Source organism: Crotalus tigris, unplaced genomic scaffold, assembly GCF_016545835.1.
Source record: "Crotalus tigris isolate CLP2741 ecotype Arizona unplaced genomic scaffold, ASM1654583v1 scf7180000020347.5012614909:4044961, whole genome shotgun sequence".
Lineage (NCBI taxonomy): Eukaryota > Metazoa > Chordata > Lepidosauria > Squamata > Viperidae > Crotalus > Crotalus tigris.
The window spans coordinates 1,129,245-1,146,917 of NW_024097978.1; the positions used below are offsets into that span (position 1 = coordinate 1,129,245).

A 17,673-nucleotide genomic window follows, 5' to 3' on the forward strand; every position below is an offset into this window, starting at 1 on the left:
CAGGAGTCTTTCTTTGCTAAATCTTAAGGAGGAGGAGTTGTATCAAGTTTCTGTATGAGTCAGATTAAGTTCTTCTCAAAGAACTTCCAAGATTCCATGAATGTGTTCAAAATCATAAAGTGGTACTTGAGATGAAGTATTGTCTGAAGAATTCCCAGCCAATTTTTGCTTGGTGACAAAAGGACAAATATTAGTTAATTTAGTTATTCTGTGTGAGGGAAGGGTGCTATTATTAACCGAACAACTATATCTAGGATTAGAACCACCATGGGTAATATTCATGCAAACATGGTCTTGAAGACATGTCAGCACATTTATCTGTGCATAGCAGTATGGCTTCCATTCTTGCCATCACAGATTATTCCAACTACTGCCAAACCTCCAAAGCATTACAGGAATAATCCAACTTACCACAACAGGCTGTCTGAAATATTCATCTACTGCTGCACCCCGGAGTGCTGACAAATCTACTCCATGAAAAGATGGCTGATACCTATAATATAAGACACCACCAACTGATAAGATGAAAAATATAAAATAAAATATAAAATATTAAAGAGAAGAAACCCAAGAGGAAACTGATGCAAGATTTGAAAAGAAACACGTCTCACATACATTAGCTTCATCTGAAAGAACCCATTCTGGAAAGATAGCTATGGCACTGCAGAACACCCAGAAGAACTTGCCAGCTACTTAACTAGAGTAGGCAGAACAGGCAGCACTAAGTTCAAATGAAACCAGAGATTCTTCATGTAGTTCAACACTACAGCAAATTCCTCTTCATACATATCATACATTTGGGGAGACAGTTCATGTTTTCTGTGGGATAAACTACAGTGGCAGAATCTGGATTTCAGCGGAGAAAAGACGCACCAAAAGTTAGCTTTTGTGAACTGTTCCATGTATAGCTGTTCATCTGTAAATGGGGCTAGATGGACATCACCAATAGTTGGAAACATATTTCCTGAAATGGAGCAAAAAACAACATATATTTATAGTTTTATTTTTTTCTGAATAGAAACATTTTATCTTATTGTTCAGTTTCAATAAAATCCCCAAAGTTTAAACAAATATGTTTTAAAAACCAAACCATAGACAAAAACAAAAGACAAATATGTTTTAAAAACCAAACCAAAAACAAAACCAAAAATGAGATAGGACAGAATTTTGATTTGATTTGTTAACTTACTTTTATTTTGTTTTGATACCTTATCAGTCTTGAAAATTGGCCATAGATGTGGCCAATTTTCAAGACTGATAAGGTATCAAAACAAAATAAAAGTAAGTTAACAAATCAAATCAAAATTCTGTCCTATCTCATTTTTGTTTTTGTTTTTTTAACATATTGGCTGACAAATTCTAAAGAACTCAAAAATTTGCATATGATTTGTATCCTTGAATTCACCTAATAAAACTACCTTATACTATTAATGGTGCAAAATTACAAGCATGGAAAAACATTCAAGTTAAAGCCATTTCAACATTAAATGGGCTTTACTACTTACTGAAAATGTTCAGAACTTACCAAGAAAATTCTATCCTTGAAATAGCCCACCACCAAAATGTTTTTGATAAAGTCTGAATAGCCTATTTGAAGAGGTTTGAAACCTCTGGTACATCTTTGCTTAGAACCCCAAATTCTCCTTCCATCCTGACCAAAGGACTTGAAAGACAGCCATAGTATATCAGCAGGAACAGCCTCACAGAAGAGGACTGAAGTTTATTCAAACCTGGGCTTCAAAGCTGATCCTGAAGCCATGGCTATTTCAAATGGGAATGGTCATTTTTCATGATGGATTGATGTTTCTTCCCATTACTCCATCGTTCTTCCTTTTCAAAAAGTATATATATAGAATAAGATATAAGTAGATGTGCATAAATAAAAGCACCACACAGAGGAGGATCACCAGTACCGATATTTTGTTAATCTTATTAATTACAAAAATTATGGTGCTAGAGTTTGATATAATAAACAACTCTAATAGTCAATTCCAGCATTCAAGCCAACCATTCAAATATAAGTAAATGTTCATTCCATCTTTGGAAGATTTTTTTAAATAGGAGAAAGGTACTGGTATTGGGAGAATACTAATAAATGGGCCGAAATAAAATTAATGAAGTTATTCTAAATATAAAAGAACTGCAAGAATCTAAAAAAATTCCATAAACCTAGCATATTTAAAATCACTAAGGAAAGATACTGCTTATCTACACAAGACTTATTTAATAGAACAGGATAAATTTCTATTAATGAAGTAGAAACAGGGTAGAAGCAGGGTGGGACAGGTTCTAACACCTACTTTAATAAAAACTAGGTTCTTCTCCCCCAAGTCCTGCCCTGCTGCCTCACCGTGGCCGGGGGTATATGTGTGTTTTTGGGAGTGTATGCCAAGTGTACATATTCCCATCAGGGTCATCCAAAGCATAAAGGTCATCCTAGCTGCCCAGCGAAAGCAAGCAGACACCTACTTTGGGCAGAAGCGATATAGGAAAGTGCTTGAACGCATTTTGGTGACAACAGCAAAGGGATCCATTCATACTTCATGGGAGAAGGCAATGCTAAAGCATTCCTGTACCTTTACTAAAAACCCCACATGGACAGAAAATATAACATGATTGATGATATAGTGTTTGAGGATAGACCCTTCTGGTCAGATGGCATTCAATATGCTACTGAGTAAGGACATCTTTTGGAGCCTTAATTTTGTTTATGAAATGGCTAGATTAAAACCTTTGGGGCATCTAGTTTTTGATATTGCCATATAGAAAAAGAAGTCAGAAGTAGCAAAGACAAAAGTAAAGTGGGAACAAAAAGCAAGAAGGCTCAACACAGTGAACAATGAAACACCAAATTGACACCTTAAGTCATCAAATCAAGATGGACTGGTAAGATTACAATTAATTACTCAGGATATGAAAAAGAAGGTAATTAGGAAAGTTATAGCAAGAACAATACAGGTAGTTCTCTCAACTTAAGACTGTAATTGAGCCAACAATTTTGGTCATAAGCTGTGACAATGGTAAAGTGGGCCATCATGTGACCAGAACTGATTTTATGACCTTTTTGTTGCAATCCTTAAGTGAACAGAGTGGTGGTAAAGGGAATGGTCATTACTCATTGTTTGCTATGAGGTGATTTCTCCTGGAAACTAAAGTACCGTATTTTCCGGCGTATAAGACGACTTTCTAAGCCACAAAAACCTTCTTAAAAGTTGGGGGTTGTCTTATACGCCGAGTCGTCTTATACGCCGGAAAATACGGGTATTCTATTTTATTCCTTTACACATGTGGTTTGGTATATTACTCATCAAGTTTTCTCTCCCCCACCCTCACTCAAAAAGAGTCCTTGATTGGTAGAGTGGCAGTGGGGAGAGCAATTAAACTCTAAGCTGTTTGTTTCAGCAATCCGTCCCCGCGGCTCACCTCTAGCAGGCGTGTGGTTTGCAGCTGCTTTTTGCTAACTTGAAGTCACAGGCTGGTAAGTGCCTGTGGGTCTCAATCTGTCTCCTCGCTGCTTCGCACTTTCCGAGCTGGAGATCAGGGTGGGAGGGAAGGATTGGAGGGAGAGGGAGGAGGGAAAGGAGGCGTGTGTGTGTTGTGTGTGTGTGCGCACGCTTCTCCTCGCTGCTTTCTGAGCTGGGAAGGATTGGAGGGAGAGGGAAGAGGGAAAGGAGGCCACGCGCACGCACACACACGCTTTGCATTTTCTGAGCTGGAAATTGGGGTGGGAAGGAAGGATTGGAGGGAGAAAGGAGGCGTGTGTGCATGCGTGTGTGTGTGTGTGTGCGCGCACACACACACACTTCTCGCTGCTTTGCACTTTCTGAGCTGGAAATGAGGGGGGGGAAGGATTGGAGGGAGAGGGAAGAGGGAAAGGAGGCGTGTGTGTGTGTGTTGTATGTGTGTGCGCACGCTTCTCCTCGCTGCTTTCTGAGCTGGGAAGGATTGGAGGGAGAGGGAAGAGGGAAAGGAGGCCACGCGCACGCACACACATGCTTTGCATTTTCCGAGCTGGAAATCGGGGTGGGAAGGAAGGATTGGAGGGAGAAAGGAGGCGTGCGTGCGTGTGTGTGTGTGTGTGTGTGCGCGCGCGCGTTAAAGAGTATGGCAAGGGGTAAGTGTGCATTAAGAAGAGGCACCCCACATTGGCCAGAACTTGAAAAACACGTAGCAGACATGGTGAATGAGCAGCGCCAAAATGGTTATGTAGTGACACGAAATAAAATATGTTTGTCTGCACTTCAGTGGGCCAAATCTAACCCAGATCACAGCAACAGATTTAAGGCCACAGTATCTTGGTGTACTAGATTCTTGAAAAGGCATAATATGGTACTGAGGCAAAAGACAAAAATGGCACACAAATTACCTGCAGATCTTGATAGCAAAGTAATTAGTTTCCATCGATACGTAATACAACAGCGCATTAAACATGGCTATGCATTAAGTAGTATTGGAAATATGGATGAAACTCCAATGAATTTTGATATGGTTGGAAATAAAACTGTCCATCAAAAAGGTGAAAAAACAATTTTAATTAAAACAACAGGACATGAGAAGTCCAGTTTTACAGTGGTACTAGGATGCACAGCTGATGGTGCCAAACTGAGACCAATGATTATTTTTAAAAGAAAAACAATGCCGAAACTCAAGTTCCCTGTTGGTTGTTTTGTACATGTGAATGAAAAAGGCTGGATGGATGAAGAAGGGGTAAAGCTATGGCTTGATAATGTATGGAGCAGGCGACCAGGTGGACTTCTTCAAAAACGTAGTCTACTGGTGTGGGATATGTTCAGGGCTCATTTAACTCCCAGCACCAAGCAAAGGCTTGCAAGAATAAACACAGATACGGCAGTTATTCCTGCAGGATTGACATCGTTGGTACAGCCACTGGATGTGTGCCTAAACAAGCCATTTAAAGATCGCATTCGAGAACAGTGGAATGAATGGATGGTTAGCGGTGAAAAGTCATTCAGAAAAGGAGGAAACATGCGTGCTCCACAGTTGGATGTTTTGTGCAAGTTTGTCATAAAAGCCTGGAATGATATTGATGCAGAAACAGTAATCAAGTCTTTCAAGAAGTGTGGCATATCAAATTCATTAGATGGTATGGAGTATGACTACTTGTGGCAAGATGAAGAGGAAGCTGAAGCTGAGACCACACCATCTGATACGGAATTCGATCCATATGATGACTGCCTTACAAATGTACCACAAGATGTCATTGATATTTTTATGATATCAGATGATGAACAGGATGATTTTGAAGGCTTTTAAAGGGAAACTGTCACGCAAGCAAAACCTGTAAAAATAGCTTGCAGTTATGATGGGCGTTGCTGACTTGCCAGGGACTTGCCCGGCACTTGCTCTTTCTATTGTTTTTTATCTTCCTCCTATCATCATCAGTTCAGTTTGGTTGACAGCTTAGAAAACAAACAGCATGGCAGCTCCCATGGTTTTATTGTCTTATCCTTCCTTTCAGCTTTAGAGTGAATTAGGAAAAGTTTAATCCACTTGCACTGTTTTATGTTTATATGTTTGATGACAGCCTTATGTTTATAAATGACAGTTTTTCTGTTAAGTACCTGCATGTCATAAGCATTTGAATTAAAATTACCATATTGAAATCAAATCTGATGTTTTTAAATTTTTATTTGGTGTGCGTTGGAAGAGGGGTAGTCTTATATGGTGGGTATAGCCCAAACTCTATATTTTAACTTGAATAGTTGGGGGTCGTCTTATACGCCCAGTCGTCTTATACGCCGGAAAATACGGTAAATGCCAGTTTGCAGCAAAAACATAGTAAATCATAGTCATATGACCATGGGGTACTATGACCATAAATGTAGGCTAGTTGCCAATCACGCAAAATGCAGTTACCATATATGCCAGCGTAGTAGGCGACCCGGCGTATAAGACGACCCCCGTCTTTATCGCCGAGTTGCCTTCCTAGAACGTCGTCTTATACGCCGGAAACTACCAGTATTTCCGGCGTATAAGGCGACTCGGCGTATAAGACGACCCCTGTCTTTGGCGCCGAGTTTAGCGCTTCCGGAAGTCGTCTTATACGCCGGCATATACGGTATGTGACTACGGAGTGGGAGGGTCATCAGAACTTCAAATCTGGGTTGTAAGACCCATTTGGGGGATTTGCTGTAATTCTGAATAGTCACTAAGTGACTGATTGTATGTCGAGGACTACCTGTATTTTGCTACAATCCAATCAATGACCAAGCAATATCAATTATACTTTGCAGACAACCCTTTAATATGACATTCAAATAACTATGCACTTTTTCAAAAAAAGAGAATGAGTTTTATGATAAATTTAAAATACACAGAAAATGCAAGCAAGATGTACTACTTTGTGATTGGAATGCCAAATTTGGAAACTTTAATAAGGAAAATGTATTTGGAATATAAGACTTAGGAAAACAAAATAAAGCAGAACAACTTATCAATTTCTGCTGCTCCATTGATTTCATCATAGTAAAGTCTGTCTTCAAACAAACAATAGGTAAATATATAAACCAAGGGCATTTGCAGACACTTTGGTTTCAATTTTGGAAAAATCTATGGAATAATAGAGGTATTAATGGAAGAGTTCAAGGAATTTTGTACACTAGCTGGATTTAAAATTAACAAATCTGTCCTCTGAAGATGTTGACAAAATATGAAGATGGAAAATCAAAAAGAAGTGATAGCAAAAACTCATTTTCAGATTGAGAAAAAAGTAAAATATCTAGACTTTTTTTTCTTCCATTCAATCGTGTCTGATTCTCAGAGACTGCTTGGACAAAGCACTGCATTTTTTTCTTGCCAAGATTTTTCAAAAGCAGTCTGCCATTGCCTTCTTCCTAGGGCTGAAAAAAACTGGCCAGTCCAAGGGCAAACAACCAGCTTTGTGCCTAAGATGAAACTAGAACTCCAGGTCTCTTGCTTTTTAGCCTGATACCTTAACCACTACACTGAACTGGCTCTCTAAGTGAAAACCTTTAGATCTTCAGACTAATGCTCTCCCAATGAGCTATTTTGGCTTGTGCTAACTGTAAACTCTCCATTCTAAGAGCTATTAATACTTTATTCTGCCATACCTGTGAACAAATGAAACTCACTGTTCAATAGCACACCAGATACGATTCACCATTAAAAAAAGGGTCAATACAGGCAGTCCTTTTACTTACAGCTGGTCATTTAACAACTTGTTCTGTGATGGTAGGCTCGGACAATATCACACCATCCTAACCTATCACACAGTCACATGGCCAAGTTCAGGCATTTGGCAAATGGCTCACATTTACAACTGGCTGCAGCAACCCCTGGTTAAGTGAGTGCAATCTGCTATTTTTTTTTTTTTTTTGCCAGTTTCTGGTGAAAGATGGTAATTTGGGAAGAATGGATTCAGATTTATGATTGCATGATTCATTTAATGATTTGCTTAATGACCACCATAAAAACAATTGTAAAATTGGGTCCAAGTGGATACCTCAGCCTATGACTGTCATGACTGAAATTCTAGTTCTAATTGTGGTTTTAAGTTGATAACTACTTATAGTAATACAGCAGGAGGGTAGTCAGTGAATGATCAGAATATAACTAGTATTATTGTCATATATAATGCTGATCTGATAAGTGCTATCCTTGGAGGGGCCAACATGTAATCAAGTAGCAGCATATATCCAAGCTCCTGACTTATGACCAGCCTTATCCTCTCTGGCCCAGATCCTCTGGTCTAGACACCATCCAGAACAAAGCAAAGAAACCAGTGCCCAGAATGCAGAGAAACATATAAGAAGTGATTCCCATTTCCTACCAAAGAGGCAGCCAAAACAGTGTGTAATAGATCTATGGTTACTAACCTATGTTAACTAATTGAACAATGCCTAGTATCAAAATTCCTAACACCATCCTGAGCATGCCAGAAGAGAGCTCCTCTTTCTCCTCCCTCTATTTCATTATCATTGGGTGACTTTGGCCCACTCACATTCTCTCAGCCCTAGGAAGAAGACAGTGGAAAACCATTTCTGAAAAACATTGCCATGAAAATTGCAGGGACGTGTCCAGATAGTCTCCAAGAACCAAACACAAATGAACAGAAGAAAAAAAGAAGAAGTTACTTACCACTAGGTTTTAAATACTTCTTGGCATGCAGGTAACTCTCCAGCATTCGTTCGTTGAAAAGCATGTAGCCCATTGGCTCAGAAATAATGATGTCCACCTGTTCTGGAAGTGAGATTTCCTCTACCTTCCCAGGAATGACCACAATTCGATCAGTAAGATTATTACTCTTCACTAAAACCTGGACAGAAAGAAGGAAAAATTAGAAAGCAGTCATTACACAGATATTTACGAGAATTAGTGCTGTGATTTTGAATAAAGAAAAAGAGGAAATACTTAGTGAAATTGAAAAATTATTTAGAGTTAATTCCGTGGTGGCAGTGCAAAAGAACTTGCCAAGAGATGTGGTAATTTACTTTGGGAAAAGATTTCTACGCAATGAAATTATACAAGCTTTTTATAAGAAGAGATTTCAAATTGCTTCACAAGATGTCATAATTTTAAAGGAGATCCCATCTAAAATTTTAAGAAGAAGAAAGGAGTTTGCTTTTTTAGCAGATGAACTAAAAAGAGATGAATCTCGTTCAGATGGGATGTTCCGATTGGAATGGTGGTGAATTACCTGGGGATATGTTATAGACTTAATACTGTTTCTCAAGCAAAAGATTTTTATACTTTGGTCTTGGGGGTATGTTCATCGCCATCTATTAAGTTTAAAGCCTTGGAAGAAAAGAATGTAGAATTACAGTTTGAAGAGCCTATATTTATGAAAATTGGGGAACCTTTGCTTGAGAGGCCTCAACAAGTTCAGATTGAGGAGCAGAAGATAACTTGTGTAGCACATAAGTGTAAAGAAAAGCAGCAACAGAAGAAGGCTAAGGAAGCCTCACATCTAGTGGTTTCTGAATCTGTGGGAGAAGCAAGACTTATAAAGCCTTTGGAGCAATCTTCAAGGGTGGAATTGTTGTCTGAAGAAATGGAAAATGGGAAATCTCAGCTTGAGGGGTTTCAACAAGCTGAGAGGAAGGGGCAGAGGACAATTCGTGCAACATATAATTGTAAAGACCAACAGAATAAGGAGTTTAAGGAATCCTCACATGTATTGGCTTCGGAGTCGTTGGGAGATTCAGGAATTTTGGAGCAATCTTTAAAGGCAGATCTCAAAGCATTTCTCTCGAGCTTGATAAGGATAAGGACGGAGAATGAAAATTAGAGATTGATAAGGATGGAGAATGAAAATGGACAATTGAGACTGATAATAATAATATCAGTATGATAAGGATGGAGAATGAAAATGGACAATTGAGACTGATAAGGATTGTGTTTCTTGTGGATGGAATTTGTTATTGGTGAAGATTTAAATGTTTAATGTGTTTATTGTGGATGGAATTTGTTATTGATAAAGATTTAAATGTGTATAAGGGAATTTTAATGTTTTAAGTCTTAAGTAATGTTTAAATTTGTGTTTTGGAGGGAGTTTATAAAGAATGATAATAATATCAGTATGATATCAAAAGGTTTGGAGTATACTACAATGTGTTTAGTGTTTGGGTTTTTTTAATTATTATTATTACTATTTTTAAGATGGAATTTGATTAAATGCGTATAAGGGGATTCTAATGTTTTAAGTTTTAAGTAATGTTTAAATTTGTGTTTTGGAGGGAGTATAACTTGTTTATTCTAATGTTTTAAGTTTTAAGTAATGTTTAAATTTGTGTTTTGGAGGGAGTATAACTTGTTTAACTAAATGTATTCAGATTTGTTTATGATTCATATTAGATTTTATATTGTAGGTATAGATGTTCAAAGAAAGTAGTGTTTAAAATTGTGTTCTGGAAGGAGTTTATATAGAATGATGGATAATATTATAAGTATGATTAGAAGATGTTTAGAGTATATTATAATGTGTTTAATGATTCCAATTACTATTTTTTTTAGAGAAGATAATCTATTTAATTTAAGGTATTTAGATTTGTTTAGGACTTATATGTGTTTTAAGTTTTTATTTTCTTTTTTTTAAAACATTTTGGACAAGCCTGTAATCAACTCTGGGAGGGCTAGGGGAGGGTTAGGGAGGTTTGGGGAGCTGGGGGAGGGTATGGGAGGCTGGGTTTGGGGAGGGGATTTGTCTTGTAAAATTTAAAAAACTTTCAATAAAAAAAAAAGAACTCTCCCACCTGACTTCCGGTGGATTTGCGCTGGCGATGGCGGATACTTTGTATCCGTCCTCCTGAGAAAGTGTTAGAACCGCTGAGAACAGCAGGCATCAGCTGTTCTGCGGTTCAAAACCTCCTTCCCGGACAAAGGGAGGGAGGGGAGTATCAATTGAATAGTGGTAGAGCCTCTGAAATCCCCCAAAGAATTTTTTTTTGGGGGGGGGAGAAAAGAGTGCTCCCACGGAGTTCAGATTGTCTCCGCTTCTCAGCTGTCTTTGTCTCTAGGGACAAAGCAAGACGCCGCTCCCACCTCCGCTGTTAAAGTGATCTGGTGAGTTATTTTAAAAGCGGACAGAGCTGAATAGAGGATTTTATTTTTATTTTTATTTTTTTTTTACTTTAAGTTTAAAGATTTATTTTTATTCCCTTTTTTTCTTTTTTTTTTGCTGAGAAGGAAAGTAAAATGGCGATCGGCAGGCTTTTTTCTTTTTAAGTGATCGGAATGGAACGGATTTGATTGTTTATAATGATTTTCTGAAGGTGGATCTGGGTTTTAGGAGGATTATTTTCCCTCTCTGTTTAACTTTTTTTCGTCACTTTTTTAAGGGATTTTTTTTTGTATTTTTCTGTATTTTTTTTTTCTCAAGAAGGAGGAACGAAGAAATAAATCTTTGAAGATGGCTTCAAAGCATCAAGTGACTTCTACAGTATCCAAGGTGGCCTCTTCTTCTGCGATATTACCAGCACAACAACCTAAAGCTACACCACCATCTTCTCCTCCTCTGCAACCAATAACGGTAAAAGATATGCAAGATATAATGGGAAATGCTATATCTCAAATTAGAGGGGAAGTGAAAGAGCTTTAAGCGGAGAATAATAGTATTTTGAGGCAAGATATAGTTCTGGCTTTAAAAGGACTTGCTTCTGTGGTTGAAAAATTGGACTCTCGAGTTGAAGAAGTTGCAGATAAAGTGGAGATGTTGGAGGAAAAATTTGAAGGAATGGAAAAAAAGGTGGAAATTTCTCAAGATGAAATTGTTATGTCTCAATATAGAGAGATGGAATTTGCTTTAAGAATCAGAGGCCTGAGAGAGGACATGCAACAGGACCTGAGAGAGATGGTAGTAAATGACTTTGCTGTGATTTTGGGCAGAGAAAAAGAGGAAATATCCAGAGAAATTGAAAAAATATTTAGAGTTAACTCCTGGGTTGCAAAGCAAAGAAATCTGCCAAGAGATGTGGTAATTTACTTTGGGAAAAGGTCTCTGCGCAATGAAATCATACAAGCTTTTTACAATAAAAGGTTTCAGATTGCTGCACAAGATGTCATCATCTTAAAGGAGATCCCATCTAAAATTTTAAGAAGAAGAAAAGAGTTTGCTTTTTTAGCAGACGAACTTAAAAAAAGGCTGATGCCATTCAGATGGGATATTCCGATTGGAATAGTGATGAGCCATGCGCGGACACGTTATAGACTTAATACTGTTTTTAAAGCAAAGGAGTTTATATTTCGGTCCTGGGAGCACGCTCATCACCACCTACAATGTTTAAAGTCTTGGATGGGAAGTAGGTTGAACAGCAGTCTGGAGAAGCTGTATTGATGAAAGCTGGAAAATCACAGGCTGAGTGGTTTCAACAAGCTGAGATGAAAGAGCAAAGAATGACTCGGGCAGCGCATAGACGTAAGGAAAAGGAACAACAGAAGAAAGATGTTAAAGAAGTTCCACAAGAATTTGTTTCTGAGCCTGTGGGAGGAGCAAGACCTAAGAGATCTTTGGTAAAATCTTCAATGGCAGATCTTCAAGCAGTCTTCTCCAGGCTTTTGGATGAGGGAGATGGTAAAGCTCCTGACATGGAATGCTAATGGCCTTAATTCCCCTCAGAAGAGAAAGAAAATCTTTCATTATTTGAAGCAACATAATAACGACATTATTTGTTTGCAGGAAACGCATATTATCTCTAAGGATCAAAAATATTTAGTTAATGCTCGATTGGGATCTCACTTTGTATCTTTTGCTCTTGGGAAAAAAGGGGGTGTAGTTATCTATGTTAAGCAAAATTTATCAGCTTGTTTAGTAGATTCTGATCCTCAAGGGAGATATGTTATGATTGAAGTGGGATTGTATGGTAAGAAAATACTTATAGTAGGTTTGTACGGACCAAATCAACAACAGAAACAATTTTATAGGTTGCTACATCAAAAACTGATTTTACTGGATTATAGATCTGTTATATTAATGGGAGATTGGAATGGAGTTTTAGATACATATAGAGATAAAAAAGGACTTTCTACTTCTTTTAAACAGGCCAAATTACCTAAGGCCTTTTTTGATTTGAAAGAGGACTGGGAGTTGCGAGACTATTGGCGAGAACATAATTTGGAAGAGAGAGATTTCACCTTTTTTTCGGACAGACATCAATCTTTTTCAAGAATTGACTTTTTTCTGATCACAACGGATTTATATTTTAGGGTAAAGAATGTAAAGATATTTCCAAGGACATTGACAGATCATAGTCCAGTGTGGATGGAATTGGATACTGAAAAAGAGGAGAGGAGATCTTGGAGGTTGAATGAAAACTTGTTTAGACAAGAAATGAATGTTCAGAAACTTAAAGAGCATTTAAAGGAATATTTTGTTTTAAATATGCATAAGGGAACTTCAATGTCAATGGTATGGGATGCAAGTAAAGCTTACATGCGTGGGGTTTTGATACAAATGAATAAGACTTATAGACAGAAACAGGTGCAGAAACGTAAGGAGTTGGAAGATGAAATTAAATTAAAAGAAAAAGTTTTAATTTCGAATCCTACAGATGAGAAGGTTAAGGAATCCATAAAATTGCTTAAATCGCAATTTAATATGTTAATGGCAGATCAGACTGCAACTAATTTATTGTATAAGAAACATAACACATTTTGTAATGCTAATAAGCCAGGGAGATGGCTGGCTTATCAATTGCGAAAGAAACAGAAGTCGAGAATTATAGATAAAATAAATTATAATGGTAAATTGGTATTCCAGAAGGAATTGATTAAGAAATCCTTTTTAGATTATTATAAAAAATTATATATGGGTAGGAAAGTACAGGTTTCAGATATAGATAAATATTTACAAGATGCTCATTTTCCTAAATTAACAGAAGATCAGAAACAAGAAATTAATAGATTGATTACTATAGAGGAAATGATGACAGCAATTAAAGAATTAAAGTTAGGTAAAGCACCTGGTACTGATGGATTGACATCAATTTATTATAAGACTTCGATAGATGAGTTGATAGAACCTCTAAGGGAACTTTTTAATAATATATTACAGGGTTTAGAGACCCCCTTGTCTTGGGGTAGAGCTTTTATATCTTTGATCCCAAAAGAAGACCAAGATCTTACTCTACCAAAGAATTATAGATCTATATCTCTTTTGAATGTAGATTATAAGATTTTTTTCGAAAATTTTAGCTAATAGATTTATGATTGTGTTGAATCAACTAATACATATGGATCAAACTGGCTTTATAACTGGAAGATATATGAAAAATAATGTTAGACAAATTATTAACTTAATAGAATATCTGGATAAGAACAACCAAATCTCTGCAGGTTTGATATTTTTAGATGCTGAAAAAGCTTTTGATCAATTAAATTGGCAATTTATGTTAAGATTGGTTGAGGAAATGAACTTTGGAGATAAAATTTTACAGGCTCTTCGAGCCATTTATCAAAAACAAACGGCACAACTTATAGTTAATGGAGGTTTATCAGAGGTATTCTTAATTGAAAAGGGGACCAGACAGGGTTGTCCATTGTCCCCATTGCTGTTTGTTTTAACTTTGGAAATTTTATTGATCAAAATTCGGGAATCATCGAAAATAAAAGGAATAGAAATTAATAAAAAAGAATATAAACTAAGGGCTTTTGCAGATGATCCGGTTGTTACCTTATCTCAACCAATTCATTCCGTAACGGAGTTGTTACCATTGATAAATCAGTATGGACAAGTTTCAGGTTTTAAAATTAATAATAATAAGACTAAAATATTGCCTAAGAACATGACCAACTTGGATAAGGAGACCTTGGTTAGATTGACAGGCTTTGAAGTCGTTAATAAGGTAAAATATTTGGGTGTTATTTTATCTGCTTCCAATGTAAAACTGTATAAAAATAATTATGAAATGCTGTGGGTTAAAATACAAAAGGATTTGGACAATTGGAAAAAGCTGCAATTGTCCCTCTTGGGGAGAATAGCAGCGATTAAAATGAATGTTCTGCCAAAATTTCTTTTTTTATTTCAAATGATACCTATTTTAAAGAAAGAAGCAAATTTAGGTGAGTGGCAGAAAGGTATCAATAAATTTATCTGGGCAGGGAAAAAATCAAGAGTAAAACTTAAAATTATACAAGATATACGAGAGAGAGGTGGACTTAAGGTACTGAATTTGAAATTGTATTATGATGCTGTGGTCTTAACATTAATCAGTGATTGGGTTAACCTAACAAATGTAGATATACTCTTCTGGAGGGATGGGATTTACTTTTTGGATGGCATGCCTATTTAATTTATAATAAAAAGGTTGATAGGGTTTTTAGATCTCATATCTTAAGAACTTCTTTACTTCAGGTTTGGAAGAAATATTATAGAAGTGATTCAAGAATTCCATTATGGGCTATTCCATGGCATGCAATAGAAGGAATAAGGAGAGGAGTTAAGATGGATACTATTTCTTATACACAATTACTTAAGTGGGATGGTAAAAATTGGCAATTAAAATCTACGGATGAATTAGCACAAGAAAATATTATTTATTCATGGTTTCAGTATAGACAACTATTGGAAAGATGGAAGATAGATTATAATGTGGGCTTGCTCAGAGAGGATGAGAATTTGTTAAAACAAATTAGAGATCAAAGTCGAATCCATATTAAAAGAATTTATGGTGTCTTGGTGGAATTGGATTCAGAAGCAGAGTTAGTTAAAGATTGTATGGTTAAGTGGGCACAAAATTTTGATAAACCGATCTTATTAGATACATGGGAAATTATTTGGGTGAGGAATGTTAAATTCACGCAAGCCCAAAATCTACGGGAAAATTTTTATAAAATGTTTTATAGATGGCACCTTGATCCACAAAAAATGTCTCGTATGTATTCAAACCTGCAGCCTAAATGTTGGAGATGTGGTTGCTTGGATGCTACTTATTATCATATCTGGTGGTCATGTAAAAGTATAAAAGCTTTTTGGATTAAGATATGGTGGAATATTCAAAGAATTTTTAAAAGAAGGATAAAATTTACTCCAAATGGTTTTTGTTGGGTATTGTTCCGGATTGTGATGACAAACAGATTATTTTAATGTTAAATTTAATTACTGCAGCTAGGTTGTTAATAGGGCAATATTGGAAGAAGGAATCTTTGCCTACTTTGCAAGAATGGTTTTTTAAAGTTTCTTACTTAGCGGAAATGGCAAAAATTTCGGCTTTCTTGAAAGATCAATTGCAAGAGAAGTATCTCTTGGTGTGGAAAAGATGGATAAATTTTATACAATATAAGTATGATATAAAAAAATATTATCTAGCTTTCGAATAATTTATATTTAAAGTTTAAGATATTATCTAGAAGTGTAATTATTATTATTCTTTAATTTTTTATTTATTTTTTATTTTTTTATCTTCCCTTTTTTCCCCTCTTTTTGTTTTTTATATATAATGGAGTTAAAGTATTTTACAATTTGTTTATTGAGTGTAATTATATTTGCTTAAGGTTTATTTGGGCTTAAAACTTTTTTTCTTTTAAGTTCTAGTTAAGCCTGTATTCAGCTCTGGGAAGAATGGGGGAGGGTTTTGGGGTGGGTTGGGAGGGATTGGGGAAGGGGTTTTTATTGTAAAATCTTAAAAATTTTTAATTAAAAAAAAAAAGAACTCTCCCAACTTGAAATATCCCTGGTATGGTCATTTAACAACCTCAACAGGAGAGTTGGGATTGTAGTCGCTGACTAACAACTAACCTCTGCATGTTGAGCCATCGTGCTTGCTTCCACTGCATAAATTTTTCTTGCTCCAGCTTGGGCTGCAAAAAATGACAGGATGCCAGAACCACAGCCAACATCTAATACAATCTGGAGGAAAAATTAAATCAATAAAATCATAAAAACTAAATATCAGTAAAAACTTTTCTATAAAATGTAGTTTTACAATTGATTAAATATTTATTAAATACTAAATATGTAAGATAAAACTAAGTCATCCTTACTGATAGCTACTGTCAGAACCCCAATGTATTTTGTATTTCTTTCCTATGCCCTCATTTTCAGGTTCTACCATTCTATTGGTGGGAAGGGAACCTAAGGGTGTTCTGCTGTATACTTCCTTTGCTCTGTTCTATCCCCTTTGAAGTATCTTTCTTGGGGTGTGAAAGGAATGCGCTTTCAGCTATCTGTCTTATCTCCAGGTGGAGAGACAGAAGCCGCAGAGAAACCTGACAGCCTTGAGAATGGCACTTTATCGGTTCTTTCCCACATCAATTTAACACCTATGGATTGGCTCAATTCAAATTAGCCAGACAGACATTTGGGGTGGGGTTTGAATTAGCCAGATAGACATTTGGGGTGGGGTTTGGAAGGGCCCTTTTAATGTAACATTTCACATGGGAAATCCTCAGATCCTGACTTATTATCCTGCTATCAATAGCTTCCAATAAAAGTTCCTGTTGAGACAATGCAAGTTTTAAGAGTTCTGCTTTCTTGGGAGGCTTAACTGAGGCAGGTCCTTACATTAGGCAGGATCTGCAAAGTGGTCAACCCAGAGGGAAGAAAACCCCTACTATGGGTTTTCCACGGTGCATGGTTGCAAGCAATGTCTAACCATTGCAGCAAGAGGGAAGAAAGTGAGTGCTGGGTAGCAACCCCCCCCCCGAAGGCTTGCCTTAGCGACAGCTCCTCTAATTCTTCTGGCTTGGGAGATGAGGCTACAACTGGGGAGACCCTCTCAAAACCAAAGTGGTTGATCAGCATTGGGAAGGAGGACTGGGAAGGAAGGTCCCGGAAAGTGACCATCAGACTTGGCAGCCACAAGCTAGGCTGGAAACAGGAAATGGAGCGGTCACCCAACCTCAGCGAAGAGGAGGATAAAAGGCCGAAACGAGACGATCGCTTCCTTAACAAGCCATAAGTCTCATGATGGAGCTTTCAAAAACTTTGAGAAAGAAACAGACCCTTGCAGAGACAGAGATGAGGAAAGCTGGAGGAGGAAGTTAGAAGGGGGGAAAGTGAACCCTCCAACTCAGCCACCTCTGCCAATGCCATGGACACCGCAGGAACCGCCACCGCAGCAACGACCCCAGCTTGAGCTACACTAGTCAGTGGTGATGGGCACAGAGCCAGAAGGAGGGGCCCCGCCATATCGAACATAAGACTCCCCCCCCTTGATGTGGAATACAATGGGGATCCCTAGCAACTAGGTTTTTTCCTGG

The 17,673-nt window shown here is 37.1% G+C and overlaps 1 protein-coding gene across 3 annotated transcripts in view; it reads right to left on the reverse strand.

Moving 5' to 3' along the window:
- The window catches only part of CARM1 (coactivator associated arginine methyltransferase 1), a 154,815-nt gene that overhangs the window by 63,107 nt on the left and 74,035 nt on the right, over nucleotides 1-17,673 (reverse strand). For all 3 annotated transcript variants that reach the window (XM_039366589.1, XM_039366588.1, XM_039366590.1), the window contains exons 5-8: nucleotides 16,211-16,321; nucleotides 8,119-8,296; nucleotides 874-964; nucleotides 412-493 (exon numbers count right to left, since the gene is read on the reverse strand). In XM_039366589.1, coding sequence (XP_039222523.1) covers nucleotides 412-493; nucleotides 874-964; nucleotides 8,119-8,296; nucleotides 16,211-16,321 — 462 coding nt within the window. The remainder of the gene's footprint in view (nucleotides 1-411; nucleotides 494-873; nucleotides 965-8,118; nucleotides 8,297-16,210; nucleotides 16,322-17,673) is intronic.